The sequence below is a fragment of the Urocitellus parryii genome, chromosome 15, assembly GCF_045843805.1.
Source record: "Urocitellus parryii isolate mUroPar1 chromosome 15, mUroPar1.hap1, whole genome shotgun sequence".
In the NCBI taxonomy this organism is placed as follows: Eukaryota; Metazoa; Chordata; class Mammalia; order Rodentia; family Sciuridae; genus Urocitellus; species Urocitellus parryii.
This window is the reverse complement of record NC_135545.1, coordinates 32,219,135-32,235,157: the sequence shown is the minus strand read 5'-3', so window position 1 is coordinate 32,235,157 and position 16,023 is coordinate 32,219,135. Positions and strand designations below refer to the sequence as shown.

Genomic DNA, 16,023 nt, shown 5'->3' with positions numbered 1-16,023 from the left:
CTCAAAGTGCACTGAGGTTAGAGTTCTACCAGGCATAAATTCTTATGTAAGAAGTTGTTGGACGAGTTTGTGGCCCTCTGTAATCTAAGAGTTTGGTACGGACTGTTCAGATACAAGAGAAGAGCTATGGGCGTGACTTGGAGGTCCCAAGAGGTGCCAGAGGGAGGGAGAGCTTTCCTGTCATTTTAGGTTATGCAATTGGCCTGGGTAGGGAGGATTCAGGGGCAGGTCTTGAGCATAGGGTGGTACCAGTGCATTGCCTCTGAGCAGCATAGAGACTCACTGACCCCAGAGCGGCTGTCCTTCCAGGATGTGGCTCTATACTTTGGTCTTGGCTTCTCTCTCTGCTTGCACTGCATGGGGTGAGTCCTTCTGAAATATAAATACCAGGGGACACAGGGGAAATCCTTGTCCTGGGCTGAGATGGGTGGCGATAACTAGAGGGCAAAGGCATGCAGCTCCAGTTCCACAATCTTGTTCTCCCTCTAGACTTGGAACTGGACTTGAACTTGAAAACAGACTTGGAGTAGTGAAGCTCAGCCAGCCTTGGCCACAACAAGCCTCAGGGTACAATAAACACCTGGCCCTCCTGCTTCATGCATCAGGGTCAGGAGGGCAATGAGATAAACTTCACTCATGAGGAACTAAGAGAGGTCCTCCCTCCCACTTCCTTGCTTGATTATTAGAGCAGATCTGGCCCATGGGGGAGAATGGCTTAGCAGAATATTAAAAGCATCATCTCAGGAACCTGACTAAGTGAATCCCAGCTCAGCAATTCAAAGCTGGGTGTCCTTGGGCCAGACACTTAACTTATCTGTGCCTGGATTGCCTGTCCCTAAAATAGGCATGAAGTAGTACCCACCTTATCAAGTTGTAGTGAGGATGAAGCGGGTGGTGCTTTTTGAAGCACTTAGAATGGTGTCTGGTCTAGAGGAGGTAGAAAAAGGATAAAGGTATTGATTTAAAAAGGAGTGTATTATTAGGAAACTTGACATATGGTAATATCAGACCAGAAGCTTTTGACTGTTGAAAAGATAGTTTGTCACTCCAGTACCCAAGAGGTTGGGGACACCACTGGGCTGGACAAGACACAAAGGGACCTACTGAGGTCAGTCAGGAGGCAGAGGGAGAGGAGGCCAACAGGTACAAAACGGTTGTTTCGGTTTTGCCCAGAAGGGGAGAGGCAGAGGAGGCTGGCATAGGGTTGGCCAGTTGGAATTATTTGAGTGGACTTTGTTCTGGCTCCTAGTTCTGGGTGGTTTGGGCAGGAGGATACTGGCCCAGGTTATGAGACCATAATAAAGGAGGAGGCTGGGGTGTGGACCCAAGGAGCAGTAGTTCCTCAAAGATCACCAAGACCTCAGAAGCCAAGGCATTAGAGACAGAAAATAAATGCACGGTTAACACGGGGGTTCAGCCAAATGGACCACAGCACACACCTGTGCCACTTTATGGACAGAGAAACTGAGACTCTGAGAAATGTCTTCTCCCAAGTTCACCTGGGAAGCCTTGCGCTGGTCTGTTTCTGGCTCTTGAATCCAGAACCTGTTCTCTGGACATCAGTGCCTTGGCAACCGAGGCCCCGTCTGGGTAATCTTCTCTCTGGCTAGGTGACACTTAGGAGGACTGGCAATGAGGCTTAGGCAGAGTAAGAAAAGACCCAAATTTGGGGTTGAATATTCCTTTTTGTTGGTTACCCCAGCAAATGCCACCCCGTTTCCACCTGGGAAGTTCCTATAGGCTGCTTCCGAATCCTGTTTGCCCATCTGTTCAGTGGGCATATGGACACTCACCTGGTGAAGCTCTTTTGAGGAATAATGTAAAGCAGCTGGAATGCACATCGGGTACACAGAAAGTGCTCAGTATGTGCACATCCCACATGACCCAAGAGATGCCTGCTGTTGTCACAATCTTGGTTATGCCTCCCACCCTGTCTGCCCATATTCCCACCTGGGGCTCTCTGGCTTCTACCCACTTTATCTGGGTTGAAGGTGGTCACTGAGGTAACAGAGGCCATGTCCTCAGATGTCTGCTCAGACTTCACCCTCCTTCAGCTCCTTGAAGCAGCCTCCAGCTCTTCCCACCCTCCTCCATCCACCTCCCCTGTGGGTGCTCCCAATCTCAGCTGAAGCTGCCTCTGAGCCCCATTCTCAGATCCTGCTCTCCTCTCACCCTGGCCCCTGCAGGAGTCACACACATCCATGGTGTGCACCCTCACTTTCAGGGGGATGATCCCCTGCCCCTCACCCACCTCCTTCCAGTCCAGAGGTGCCCTGGTTCTGTGACCTCTTGCCAGGACATCTCACTGACGTCCCCAGTGACCCTGCCGAACACAGAGCCATGTTCACATGCCTGCCCTTCAGTCTTCTTCTCCCTCCACAGCCCCCATGATCTGGTCTTGGCAGCTACCAAATCCTCCATCAAAATTCCTCATGTTATGCACCTCCATGTTTCTTTATAATTTTTTTCTCCTAAATATATAACAAAAGGTATCTATCTTCAGTACAAAAATCTGGCTCTGCACCAAAAAAAAAAAAAAAAAAAAAGCAACCTGCACAGTCTGTATCCACAGACATCTCACTGAATAATAAGCCTCCCTAGAAGGACGTCTCGGTGTTATTGGTAATAATTAGTCACATGTCATAAGGGAAAAAGCATGGACTTCACTCTTTATACCAGGAGGCGTGTAATGGCTTTGTATCGTGGTCTCCAGGGCTGTTAGTTATTCATCTTGATCATAAGAAAACTCATGATCTTGACATTTAAAAAAATGCTAAGTTAAGACACTGTAAGTCGGGGACTGAGTATCCTTGCCTCCAGAATGTCCATCCTGGTGTGGGGTCCAGTGATTTGCAACAACAACAACAAAACAGCTCACGTGCCCACAGTATGGAACTGGCTATTGGTGCTATTGTAAGTGGATTTCCCATAAAATCTTTCCATTCATTTTTCTTCTGTTAGAACACATCTGAATTATTCTTTTCTTTTCTGGCCACACACTTTGCGGGGAATGTTGACATATTGTCTGTATCTGAAGAGGAGCATCCTGGGACAGGAGAATAGTAACCAGGTCCTATGATGGATGCTCCCAGAAACTGAGGTCATTGAGGACAGACAAGAGAGGACTTCAGGGTGGCCATGGTGGGGTGTCTGAAATCCACCTGCCTCAGGAAGGAAGATCAGGTTAGTTCACTCTGGTCCCGAAGCAGGTGGAACCAGGTGAAGTGAGGAAGCTGCAGGGAGACGAGGAGCACAGATCTCCTCCACAATAAAGGAGGGAATGGAGCCGACAGGAACCTGACACCCAGTCTCTCTCTCTCTTTATAAATGGCCCTTCTTAGACCTCATAGTACATTCTAGAAGCTTATTGTGTCCTTCATTCCAAAATTATTCCTGATGTTTGTTTGTCCATTAAATGAAACCCAATCCCTTGGCCTGGCATTCAAGGCCCTCCCTGACATGCGCCTGCTCATTCCAGAGTCATCTCCCCCTGCACCTGGACTCCCTCTGTACCCACAGCCCACTCACCAGTGTCCAGCCAGGGCCTGAGTTTTTCTATCTCTGAACCTCTGCGCTGTCTCTTATTCACCTTTCTCCCCTCATTCCATCTTCCCTCATTCTTGTCTCCTCTCTGCAAGTTCCGGCTCCATGGGATCAGAAGGCCTGGCTCCCTCTTCTCCCTCCTGCAGCCCCTCCCTGGTACCCCACCAGGGCGTGGCCTCTTTCTCCCCAGCTTCAGGTCAAGTATATCTGTGGCTCCTTCTCTCCCAAGGTCATCCCTCCTGAGAACAGGGCCCCCACTTGTTCATCCCCTCAACCAGTATGCAGCTCAGCACCTCTGGATGCATGCTCCCAGAAGCTTCTAAGAGGGAAACCAAGGCCTTGTTCATTCCCAGAAGCTCTCCTTATTCCATTGACTTTCGACTTTATGTCAATTCTAAGTCCTTCACTAAATCATTTTACTTAGGTGGCACATTTCCTCCTCCCTATTTCACATTGTCCTGAGGCCCAGAGGGCATAGATGACTTTTTCATACACCTAGAATGTGGCCAACCCCACCTGGAACCCAGGTCTGGCCTTTCCCCTCTAATGTCCTCATTTGCTCCCTGTGTCCAGCAGGACACCCGTCCTCACCCCCCGTGGTGGACACGGTGCACGGCAAAGTCCTGGGGCAGTACGTCAGCCTGGAAGGATCTGCGCAGCCCGTGGCCGTCTTCCTGGGCGTCCCCTTTGCCAAGCCCCCTCTTGGGCCCCTGAGGTTTGCTCCACCGCAGCCGGCAGAGCCCTGGAGCTCTGTGAAGAACGCCACCTCCTACCCTCCTATGTAAGTGGTGGCCTGTCCCAGGGGGGTTGTCCCTCGGTGCTGCAGGAGGGGGTGGAGGCTGTCCTGGGCTTGGCTCTGCTTTCTTCTGGAATCTTCTAGAACACTGCAGAGCCCTGAGGCCTTCTGGACCTCTCAGGGGTTTCTAGAGCCCTTTACGCAACACAGGGTTCTTGAGTATTCTGTGCCACCCTTGTTCTCAGTTCTTAGAATGCACTTGTGAACAAAAGATCCTCCCTTTGTGAAGCTTGCATTCGAGGACAGAGAGACAGCTAATACACAATATGCAAAGTGGAAAAAAAAAGATGTACCATGAGATATATTAGCATATGATCAGTGCTTTGTAAAAGGAGCTGTTGAGCCAGGGAGGGAGGTGTGAAGTTTTATTTCTTCTTGGTTTGGTTGGGGTGTGGGGTGGTGGAGGTGTGTGGGGGTGCAGGTGATTCCAGGCTGCATGAACCTGACATGTCCTCAACTCCCAGGTGAGTCTAGACACCTAGTCATGACAGAGTAGTGGCTGGTGTGCCCAGGCACTCTGGACACCTGGGCACAGAAGCCCAGAGCACTTCAGACCCCCTCGGGTATCAGTTCTGACATTATTCATCTCCTTAGCCAAGCATTTCCATGGGTGTCTGGGTTCCCTCTTCTGGGCACCTTCTTCCCTTATCTTTCTTTATAAAATAATTTGTGCTCTTTTTAACCTCCTGGTTGCAAGGATGTTACCCACACTTTCCAGATAATTTAGGAAACACAGAGAAGCAAAGGCAGAAACAGTAAGTTCACGTATAGTTTCACCAGCCAGAGAGACTTGCTCCTATCACCAGTGCTCATGTTCCCATTCTGTCGCCGACTGTATACTTCCTCCCTTGGAAATGAATCACACATACGGTAGGAATGACCACCTTGCTCATGGACCATAAAGATAATTTTGTGCCTTCAAGTATCCCAGCCTGACATTCAACAGCTGCATAAAATTTGGTCTTGAAAAGTAATGATTTAATTAACATTTGTTTGGGTTCAGTAAGTTGGTTTTGATGTTCTTGACATTATAAACAACACCATAATGAATATGTTGTAACTAAATCATTACATGCATTCCTGGATATTTTAGGATAAGTATCAAGAAGTGTCATTTCTGAGTCATACATAGCATCTGCACATTTTTGTAATCCCCTCCAACCCTGAAATATTCCAACTGTGTCCACTCTTTACCCTGACACATGAAAACCTTCATTCAGCAGACCCTTGCCAGTGCCTGGGTTTATTAAAAGAATGCTTTTTGGCACTTAGTTAAACAAAATAATAACATATAATAATAATGATGAATATAATGTTGGTCTTTATTTTACATTTATCTAGACATTAGATATTTTACATTTATCTAGATATCTCCCTTTTGACATTTGAATTTTAATCTTTACAAATCCTATGTCCATTGCTTTTGAATATCCAGGAAAAATTCCTGAGGACATAAATCTGGAAGTTGCTTTTGCTAGTTCCACTTCTGCCAGTTGATGGCTACGTCCTCCTGACACCTGAGGGTCTTCTCATGGGGGTGGGTAGCAACACCTGCCTTCGGATCCATTGAGACTGGGAGATGTTGCTTATTACATACTTGGAAATGTAAGTCCTACCTAGAGTGGATATGCCTGGCTATGTGACCTTGGGCAGGTTGTGTAACCTCCCCGTGACTCCAATTTCTCTTCTGTCAAATAGGCACAATGATAAAAGCCACACCGTAGGGCTGACTGGAGGCTTCAAGTAGTGGGTAGCTCAGAAGGACTCCAGTCAGTGCCCGGCCTCTCTCAGCAAATGTCACCCACTCCCTTCTATGCTGGATCTTAGAGATCTCTTCACAGGGCAGCCACAGTGACTGTCTGGGGTAGGTAGATGACAGAATCTTAGAACGCCAGGGTTGCAGGATCCTTAGAGAAAGCACTCCACTCATTTAGACCTGGCAGGTAGGGACCCAGAGCAGGATAGGAATTCACCAAAGGTCACAGAGCACATCAGTGGCTGAAGCAGAGGCCAGAACGTCCTACAGCCTCCAGGAAGAGGAAAAGTCCCAGGTCCCTGTCACTCTGTGTGATCTGGGGAGACTCGAGGGAGTCCCCAGTCAGCTTCTCACCCACTCCAGCGTCTCAAGTCCAGTGATAGCAGCTCCAGTTAGAAGTCTAAACCTTCAGTGCGAGGGCCCCAGGTGACGCCTCCCACCTCCATTTTGTTGCGTCTCTGAGCCCTTCTTCCTTCCCTCCCCAGGTGCTCCCAAGATGCAGTGGGGGGGCAGGTCCTCTCAGAGCTCTTCACCAACAGAAAGGAGAACATTCCCTTCAGGTTCTCCGAAGACTGCCTCTACCTGAACATCTACACTCCTGCCGACTTGACCAAGAAAAGCAGGCTGCCGGTGAGTTGGGCCCCACTTGTCAAGATTTGTGAGGGCCAGCGTCCTGGAGCCACTAGGGCAGACAGGAAGGGGTGAGGGAAGCTTGGGTGACGGGCCCCACAGGCCACGAGAGCCAGGGGTCCTGAGCTTCCTTTACCACAGGAAAGACAAGGGGTCTTTTCCTTGGTTTCCCCTGGCGACCTCAGCATCTGTGGGGAGACTGCAGTACGTCAGGAATGCACACATTAATCTCTTCATGTTTTCTCAGGCCAACCGAAAGACAAAAATGGACACTCTTAGTTACTAGATCAAGAATGTGAACCCCAGGGCAGAAAAGACATAATTTTTCAAATAAGTTAGAGAAAAATCAAACAACCCAACCTTCCTCTTGAGGTAGAGTAACTGAGGCCCAGGTGGGGGAAGGGAGGTCACATAGAAGGGTGACAGGACAAGAGCCCGGGGCTTCTGTAAGCCAATGTCCCTGAGCACAGTCTAGGAAGGGGAGCACGTGCATCACCTCTCTGCAGCACGCCACCTGTGCCCACTTCCACTGTCCCCTGAGAGAGGTGTGGGAAGCCCTTTCCTTGTCTTTGGCCAAACATCTGGAAGGCTCTTGTAGCTCACTCCCTTCCTGATTGCTTTGGCACAGGCTGATGCCCATGAGTCAGCATTTCCCCAACAAAGGAAGGGCCAGGGATGGGGCCGCCTGCCAGGTGCAAGCTGGCGGGTAGGGAGGACCCGATGGAAAATGAGCCACACCTGGGGTAACAGAAGGGCATCTGCACCCATCCAGTCCCCCAGAACCCCCTGATGTGGTTCCGAGGAGTGGTGGAGGATGTGCACACTTGGGCATGAAAGTTGGTCCGACATGTGCTTTGTAAGTCACAGGAGGTGGGGACGATGGTTCCCTTGTTCCTTCGTTCGTTCATTCATTCATTCATTCATTCATTCATTCTTCTTTTATGGACATGGAGCCCCCATATACAGAGTTATGCTTGGGGGTTAGGAAAAGGAGGGGCATGGAGCCATGACCACACAGCCCCACCTTCAAGGGTCTTGCCATCTGCTCTGCACTGTAACTTCTCCATGGCACCACTGCCAGTCAGTCCCTGGGCTCAGCCTTCACTCACGGGTGAACTTGACTCCGCCCAGACCCTGGAGGCAGGAGACCCTGCAGCTATAGACGCTGGCCTGGGTTTAGATCCTGGGTCTGCCTTTGCCTGGCTGAGAGTCTTGGGCAAATTTGCAACTTTCCTCAGCCTCTGCTTCCTCTCGTGGGAAGAATCCCGTGTGAGGCTCTAATGATGGCAGTCGGGCTTCATCTCAGGGCTGGCTGAGTGTGCAGAGCAAGCCCTCCTGAAACTTGAGTCAGAGCTGCCCCAGGACCTTCCTCCTGCCCTAAGGGCTCAGCATGTGGACTCTGGGACCCATGGGTCATGTTCAAGTCATGCTTGTGCCACTTATTAGTTGCAGGGTCTCAAGCAGGTTCAGTGACCCAGCTATCCTGTCAAATAGCACAGCATTAGCACTTCCTGCATGGGTAAGTTAGTTTTAGGGCTTAGAACTGTTTCTCTTGCACAGTTCACGTTACATGCACCTGTTCCTTGTTAGGGACTTATGACAGCATTACTTTATCTACTCTCATTTCTTCTCTGTTATGTGAGCTCTTTAAGTTCAAGAACCGTGAATTAAGATCCACTCTTATCTTTAAGTCTTATCATAGTCACTGGCCCATGGTGGATTCTCAGCTGATGTTAGTGGAATAATTGAAGACTTCCTGAAGGAAGTGGATGTGAGTGGGCTTAGGAGGTTGGGGTGCATTTGAGGGTGCAGAAGACGCAGAAGGAGTCACATCAGGAAGCTGAACTGTTGGGGTGCAGGGGATCCCTGAAATGACCATTCCTGCCTTGATAAGTTTACTATCCACCTTCCAAGTCAGGGTCAGCCAGTGGGGCAGGTCGCTGAGAGACCAAAGGAGACCCTCAGAGATGGGAGGTATGATATAAGGTTTATTGAAAAACACTTACTGGGAAGGTCCTGCCCTAATTCCTAGCATGTGTGAGAGCAAGTCAGTACCCTTCTAGAAAGTCCAGTGGCAATGGAACTGACTGGTAGCATTGCTTTTCAAGGGCTTACTTTGCTTCTCTAGAAGGGAGCATCTCAGTGCCTCATGACCTTTTTTCCACTGATGGCCAGCTGGACAAGGGCTTACCTCTCCACAGTGCTCCATTCTTCCCCAGTCACCCCAGGGAGGGGGCTCTGCAGGTTAAGTTACAGAACAAGTTAGTTGAGCTTTGTTCTGTTGTATGACCAGCATCCCAAGGAACTTGGCGTGCATGCAAGAGAGCAGCTTTCCACAGAGAACACTCACCTGCCCTGATTCCTAGCATGTGCGAGCGCCAGTCAGTACCTTATCTAGGCATCTGCCAAAGGGCTGCTCTCACTATTCCCTGGACTTGGCTGGGTTCTGAGAACAAAAATGGGCATTTTAAGTACATGATGTTTGACTCTTCTCCTTGACTCCAAGGGTGACCCAGAAGTTTAAATCTCCACTAAAAAGTTAACGGAGGCGATGCTGAAATACAAGTGCTGCCCATGGTTATGTGAAGCTGATCAAATTATCCAGGTGTGGAGACCTTGGGGGCGTTGGGGACAACACAACATCCTTGCCTTGTCCTGTTGACATTTTTGGTTTTTCAGTGCCTTAGGAGGGACATGGCACACGGATCTGGAGATAAAGGCAGGTGCATTGGGTGAAGTGGTGGCCCATGTTGCAAGTTTGCTGGGTTCTGGAGGAAGTGGGTAATGGCCTTCATGGGTCCCAGTCAAGATGTAGGTGACCAAACCAGACACCCTCTGAGGTCCTTCCCACTTCTGTTTCCCATAATGTGTATGGCTGCACTGTTTTTTTCCAGGTGATGGTCTGGATCCACGGAGGGGGTCTGGTGGTGGGCGGGGCATCCACCTATGATGGACTGCCCCTCTCTGCCCTGGAAAACGTGGTGGTGGTGACCATCCAGTACCGCCTGGGCATCTGGGGGTTCTTCAGGTAAGGTGCTGGACTCTCCTCTCTGCACAGTAGCCCCTGCAATGGTCTGCCTTGTGTTAATATAATAAAATACGGGGGGCTGAATAAATATACAGAAAATAAATTGATTCAGCTCAGATCAAGATGGGTGGTTTCCTCAGATGGGCCTCAGGTGTGGGCCCCTGGGCTCCGCAACACGGAGCAGAAACAGAAAGGGAATCCACAGAAGAGGTGGGAAGGGAAGCCAGAGAGAAGGGAGAAGAGACGGTCATCATCTTTTTTTTAACGGCTCCCTCTCACCACAACTAACCAGGTTTCCATGAGCTTCAAGGGCTGTACCCCAATGACCTGGTCACTTTCCACTCGGCTGCATCTTTTACGGGCTCTCACACCTCTTAATACACCACACCAGGGACCAAGGTGGTAGCACCTGAGCCTGAGAGGTGACCCTCATCCAAACCCTTGCAGTCACCAAAGTGAAGATGCCAGAACAGCTCCAGTCATGTCAGCACCGCCGCCTCCTGGCTAGTCCTTCATAATGCACCCCAGTCCTGCTTTAGGAGGCCCCGCCTCCTCCCACTCCCCAGCCTCTCGGCAGCCACTGTCTGCATGCTTCCAAGCGTTTGCTTGTGCCATCCCCTCTTCCTGCCCCAATTCTACTGTTTTTTTTTTTTATTTGAGAGAGAGAGAGAGAGAGAGAGAGAGAGAGAGAGAGAGAGAGAATTTTAATATTTATTTTTTAGTTCTCGGCGGACACAACATCTTTGTTGGTATGTGGTGCTGAGGATTGAACCCGGGCCGCACGCATGCCAGGCGAGCGAGCTACCGCTTGAGCCACATCCCCAGCCCCTGCCCCAATTCTATTGACCCTGCAAGACCCAGCCCACACATCAGCCCCTCTGAAACGCTCACCCCTTCCCCGGGCAGCACACCCTCGGGACACTGCAGCCTGCAGGTTGGGAAGAAGAGCAGGCAGGGCCGCGGAGGGACTCGGTGATCCCGTGTGGTACACAGGCTCACCCTCGCCCCCTTTTGCTTCCTGGCCACCCAAAATCAAGCCCTTTCACAGCTCCTGCTGTGTCCCCTCATCCTTGGAACCCAGGTGTCACCTAGCTGCTTCCTCCTGCTGCCCTGGCTGTGCACAGGGCACCTCCACTTCACAGGGAGAGACTGCTGCACCCTTGACTCCCCCCCCCAGCTCAGCTCTCCTGCTGTCCCACAACCCCTGTGCCTCTGCTGCAGCTGCCCCCTCCTGCGTGGTCAGGGTGAAGGCCTGGGGCAGCCTGGAGGCTCCTCTGTCCTCGCTCCCCACCTGGGTGGGCCAGCGGATCCGCAGATCCTGTAAAAGCACTCAGAATCCAGTCCCTCCTCCCACCTCGCTTCATGGCTGAGTCTCTGGCTGGATTATGGTTGTGACCATATTCATAAACCTGTGACTCAGACGTAGTGGCCAGTGATCAGGAGAGGCACAGGGTGAGTCTCCTCCTGCCTCTGTTGAGGGCTCCCAGGTCACTGATGTTGACAGAGAAGTCCCCTCCAAGGCTGCCAGCGCCCTCTCTAGTGCCTCTCACTCTAGCTACACTCACACTTTGGTGCCCTTGGCCCTGGGGCCTTTGCACCTGCTGCTTCTCCTCCCCGGAATTTCTTCTTTGGATATTTACAAGACCTGTGCGCCTTTCATGCTGGTCTGTACCCAATGCCACTGCCCCACAGAGGCCTTCCCTGGTGCTGAGATCTGAACCCCCCACTGCCCCACCCTGCCTCTGTCATTACCTGTCATTACCTTAGACCACCTTCACTCATGAACATTGTGTTCTCTTTTCATCTGTTTGTGCTCTGGAGTGTGAGCTGAGTGTAGTCAGGTTTTGCCTGTGTGGTTCCTGGGGATGTTCTGACTCTTAAACCAGGGAAGGGTGCATAGTAGGTGCTCACTCAGCACATCATTGCTGGAAGAATGAATGAAGACTCCCTGCAGAGCAGTGCTGCAGGGATGAGAGTCAGGTGGTGACCACTGAGTCCCCAGGTCATCTCTCTGTCCCGAGAGCTCTGACATGACATCTGGGTCCCCACCCCACCCTGTTATCTTGCAGCACCGGGGATGAGCATGGCCGGGGGAACTGGGGTCACCTGGATCAGGTGGCTGCTCTGCGCTGGGTCCAGGACAACATTGCCAACTTTGGAGGAAACCCAGGCTCTGTGACCATCTTTGGAGAGTCAGCAGGAGGACAAAGTGTCTCTGTTCTTGTGAGTGCTTCTGCCCCTGCCCACCCTGGACCTCTTGGAGACCAGCAGATCTAACCACAGGCTCCTTTGGTTGTAAGACTGGATTCAGGGGTGACTCTGCTCACTGCCTGGCTTCAGATGGTGGGGAGTCAGGCCCCAGACCCTCTTGGCCTCCAGGAAGTTCAGAGCTGGCTGTATGTCCTGGGGCCAGCAGCATCTCCAGCTGGGTCTGTAATAGTGACCGTCCTGTTCCTCTCAGACTGAGTTCTCCGTCCCCTTCCTAATCACTTGAACCCCAGGACTCAGCTCACTTCTGTTGGGAAGTAGGGGTGGGTATAAATTACAAGAAGGGGCGAGGACAGGAGTTGTGTGGAGAGACCTCGTTGGGCTCCAGGCCAGACCTGCACACGGAGGGGACTTGTTAGGCAAGAGTCGGCAGGGCTTCCTCTGAGTTTTTCTGATATCTTGCCCATGCCCAAGAGATAGGGCAGAATTCCCCGGGACCCAATGTGATTGATCTGGGGGAGATGGTTGAGAGGAAGCCACAGCCCAACCCCTCCCTGGCTTCTAGAAAACTCACAGTTCAGCTTTATGTCCTGGGGTCAGAAGCATCTCCAGGTCAACCTGTAACTGTGCCCTTCCTCCTCCTGTCATTTGATTGGGTTCTCTTTCTTTTTCTCTTTCCTAATCATTTTAGCACCAGGACTCCCCTCACTTCTTTGCGGGGTGGGTATAAATTTCACTCAGAACAGGTGAAGCTCTGAGTTGGATAAAGGTTTGCTGTCTGACTCCAAGGCAGAGCCACGTGAGACCTGATCCCCAGGAGCAGGAGGGGGCATTGTCTCCATGGTGGCTGGTGTAGGCCCGGGGGGAGGGCAGAATTCCCTGGGATTAAGGGGAGATGGGTAAGAGGATCAGAGGTGGGAAGTGGAACCGGGAGAGATGGCACATGGGATGTGGGTAGAGATACAACCCAGGGATGGAGGATGTCTGGCTCCAGTTGGGGAAGAGGCTGGGTGGACACGGAAGCTACAGGAGGCTCAGGAGCCAAAGAAACCTTCCTGCCACCTCACAGTTGAGCAGTGTCAGCCGACCACTGCAGTTTTCCAACATACATTGGCTCCATAGTTGAATACTCAGAGGAAAATGTCTATGTATTTTTTAAAGTAAAGAAAAAGCCACAATATACATAAACCCAAAGAAAATATTCTATAAACCTACTCTCCCAGGACAGTTACTGTTGACATTTTGACATGTAGTTCTCTAGTATTTTTAACCCCAATTTTCTATCTCTTTCTATCCCTGTCTCTTTCTTTCATCTATCAACTCTCCCTTTCTATCATCTATCTTTGTTATTTTTACCTACAAAATTTCCATATGCTACAGTGTAACATTAAGATTTCTCTTAATATCATGTACTCTTACAGAGTATTATATTTAATTAATAATTTAATAATTGTATAGTGTTCCAAGGTAAGAATAAAAATCATGCATTCACCTGGTTTCATCATAGTAGAACATACTTTAGGTTATTTCCATTTTTTATGATGATAAACAGTGTGGACATTCTTAGAAATTTCTATGATCTTTCACGATCATTTTTTTTTTCAGATAAATTCTGAGTAACAGAAATGCCCAAAGGGAATTTGTGGGTAGGAAGGCCCTGCTGTCTTCCAAGAGTTTTGATAGTCATGGTGAGCCTGGCCACATGCGTCCTGCTCTGTGCCTGTCTGTGGGCTCTGGTTGCGTGCTGCAGAGGTTGTCTTAGGAAAGCTGGCCCCAGGGTGAGCCTGGGCAGCAGGCTGGGGTAGGTGAGGAGTGTTCCCTCACCCCCAGACTCTCCAGGTGAATGGTCAGGGCAGAGGAGCAGGTTGAGGGAGCCTGAAGGAGCAAGTGACTTGTTGACCCTGTGAGCGTGAACCTCCTCCTCTCCATTCCCCTGCCAGGTGCTGTCTCCTCTGGCCAAGAACCTCTTCCACAGGGCCATCTCAGAGAGTGGCGTGGCCCTCACTGCTGCCTTGTTCAGGAAGGACATCAAGCCTGTGGCTGAGGTAGGTTTCATCCTGGACAGCTCCTGGACTCGTCCTCTGCTCCCTTAGAATCTCTGGGGAACTTTCCAGTGGTGTTCATCAGAAACACTCCAAGCATCCATGAAGTGATGGTTGAGCAGGAAGGCCTTCTTTCATAGTTCAATCACCTTCCACATTTTCTGAAGATTCTTCATGGGTATTTCCTTCTCTGGGGTTCCTGCAATCACACATGAGCTCCCGCATGTGGGACCCATGGGGCGAATTTCAGCATGTTACATGCATTAACTCTTCTTACTAGATTACTGTAATCCTTACCATCATTTATTGGTGGGGGAAGTGAGGCACAAAGAGATTGAATGGCCAAGTAGCACGTCAAGGGAGGAGGTGAATTTGACAGTGGAATTCTGGATTTCAAATTCCTAACCCCCCAACCAAAGAGCCTCTTTTGAGACATTCAACTTTGAGAAATTTGTGCCCAATTTATTTAGTTATTTATTCATTTTTGAGATGCTGGGAGTGGACATTGTGTTCATTTTAATGGTGATGAGTAGGTAGATATGGAGACATTATGTAACAGGCTTATACCACCATTCCAGTTATTAATAGAGGTAACACTGCAGGGAGCCCAGAACCCACACCTGCTGCTCCAAAGCATTTTTGGCTGCCCATTACTTCCTTAAAGAAGTTGACAGTGGCATAGAATACCTCTGTCTACGTGTGGGAGGGAGGCACGCTGCTCTTTAACCCTATTCTTGCCTCTCTCTCTTAGAAAATTGCTATTACCGCTGGGTGTAAAACCACCACGTCTGCAGTCATGGTTCACTGCTTGCGCCAGAAGACAGAGGAGGAGCTCCTGGAGACCACGCTGAAAATGGTAGGTGCCTCCATCCCAGTGGCCCCCTCCCCATGTGCTTGGCCCTGCTTCACTGGTTGAGCTATTGTTCTCTTGCCCAGGGCAACCACCTGGACAGTGAGACATATCTCAGCAGCAGTGTCAGCCACCTCATTCAAATTGAGAAATTGATTTTTCTCCATTTTTATTATGAAACACCTCCAAACGTCAAGAATGTCCAACAATAATAGGATGGAATTTGCATAATGTCCCTCGGGCCTTTCAACACTTAATGTTATTCTTCTTTTTATAAGGGTTTTTAAGAAGCGAAATATTTCATATAGCCACAAGTAACTGACATCCTGAATTTTAGGGATGAGAATAGTAACTGAAAAAAAAATGTTTAGAATGATGTCATCATTTGCCTTGGTTGAATTAGAAATTTCATTAATTAGAACACAGTGGTAGACCCGTTTTCTTGGTTGGGTGAGACTTTGCCTCAGTTAGGATTCCAGAGTAGCTCATCCATTCATCCATCATCTACTCTTCCACCCACTTCACTAAAATCCTTTCATCAACCTAGCGTCAATCCCTCCATAGCTTTTTATTTGGGTGTTGTCAAACTTTTCAGCCAACATATATCTATTCATCATCCATTCCTCCAAAAGCAATCTGCTGATTTTTGTTCATTTTCTCATATACCCATCCAGTTCAACTATAGTGCTTATATTGACCAGCACCTTCCATCCATCTAACCATCCAACCATCCATCCACCCTCCTGCCCAAAGCATATGGAGTGTAGGTATCAGGAGAGGTGATACAGATATAAATTGACACAGTACCTGCTCAAAAAGAATCCTTGAAGGAGAAACACAGTCATATATTTAGTGGGGAAAGTGTGGTGGAAGGACAGAGAGGGGAAACAGTCATTGTAGCTAACAGGAGTTCTCAGGGAGAGTGACATTTGAGGACTGATGGATGGTCATGGCGGTCTGTCATCACAGAGAAACTCTGCAGGACACATATTCAGATAAAACTGTGTGTAGGGCCAATGGGAACTATTCCCTTAGTTAGGGGAGTTATGGCTGCGAGCTCAGACATGACCTGAGCCCCTGGCCTGTCCATTTGGACTTTGGACACTAGAGGGTACTTCTGGACCTATGGTTCAGGCTGCACTGGTTGAGCCTGTATGTCTGTGAACCAAG

General features: G+C 49.7%; 1 protein-coding gene across 2 annotated transcripts in view; it reads left to right on the top strand.

The window, feature by feature from the left end:
• The first annotated feature begins 234 nt into the window (after positions 1-234).
• Positions 235-16,023, top strand: part of LOC113185236 (liver carboxylesterase 1-like) — a 32,646-nt gene continuing 16,857 nt past the window's right edge. Inside the window, exons 1-7 of one of the 2 annotated variants that reach the window (XM_077793002.1) lie at positions 235-362; positions 4,120-4,324; positions 6,581-6,725; positions 9,620-9,753; positions 11,823-11,976; positions 13,902-14,006; positions 14,755-14,859. In XM_077793002.1, coding sequence (XP_077649128.1) covers positions 311-362; positions 4,120-4,324; positions 6,581-6,725; positions 9,620-9,753; positions 11,823-11,976; positions 13,902-14,006; positions 14,755-14,859 — 900 coding nt within the window. In that variant the 5' untranslated portion in view covers positions 235-310. Of the gene's footprint in view, positions 363-4,116; positions 4,325-6,580; positions 6,726-9,619; positions 9,754-11,822; positions 11,977-13,901; positions 14,007-14,754; positions 14,860-16,023 lie in introns of both variants that reach the window. The other variant, XM_026392287.2, reaches the window with a different exon arrangement.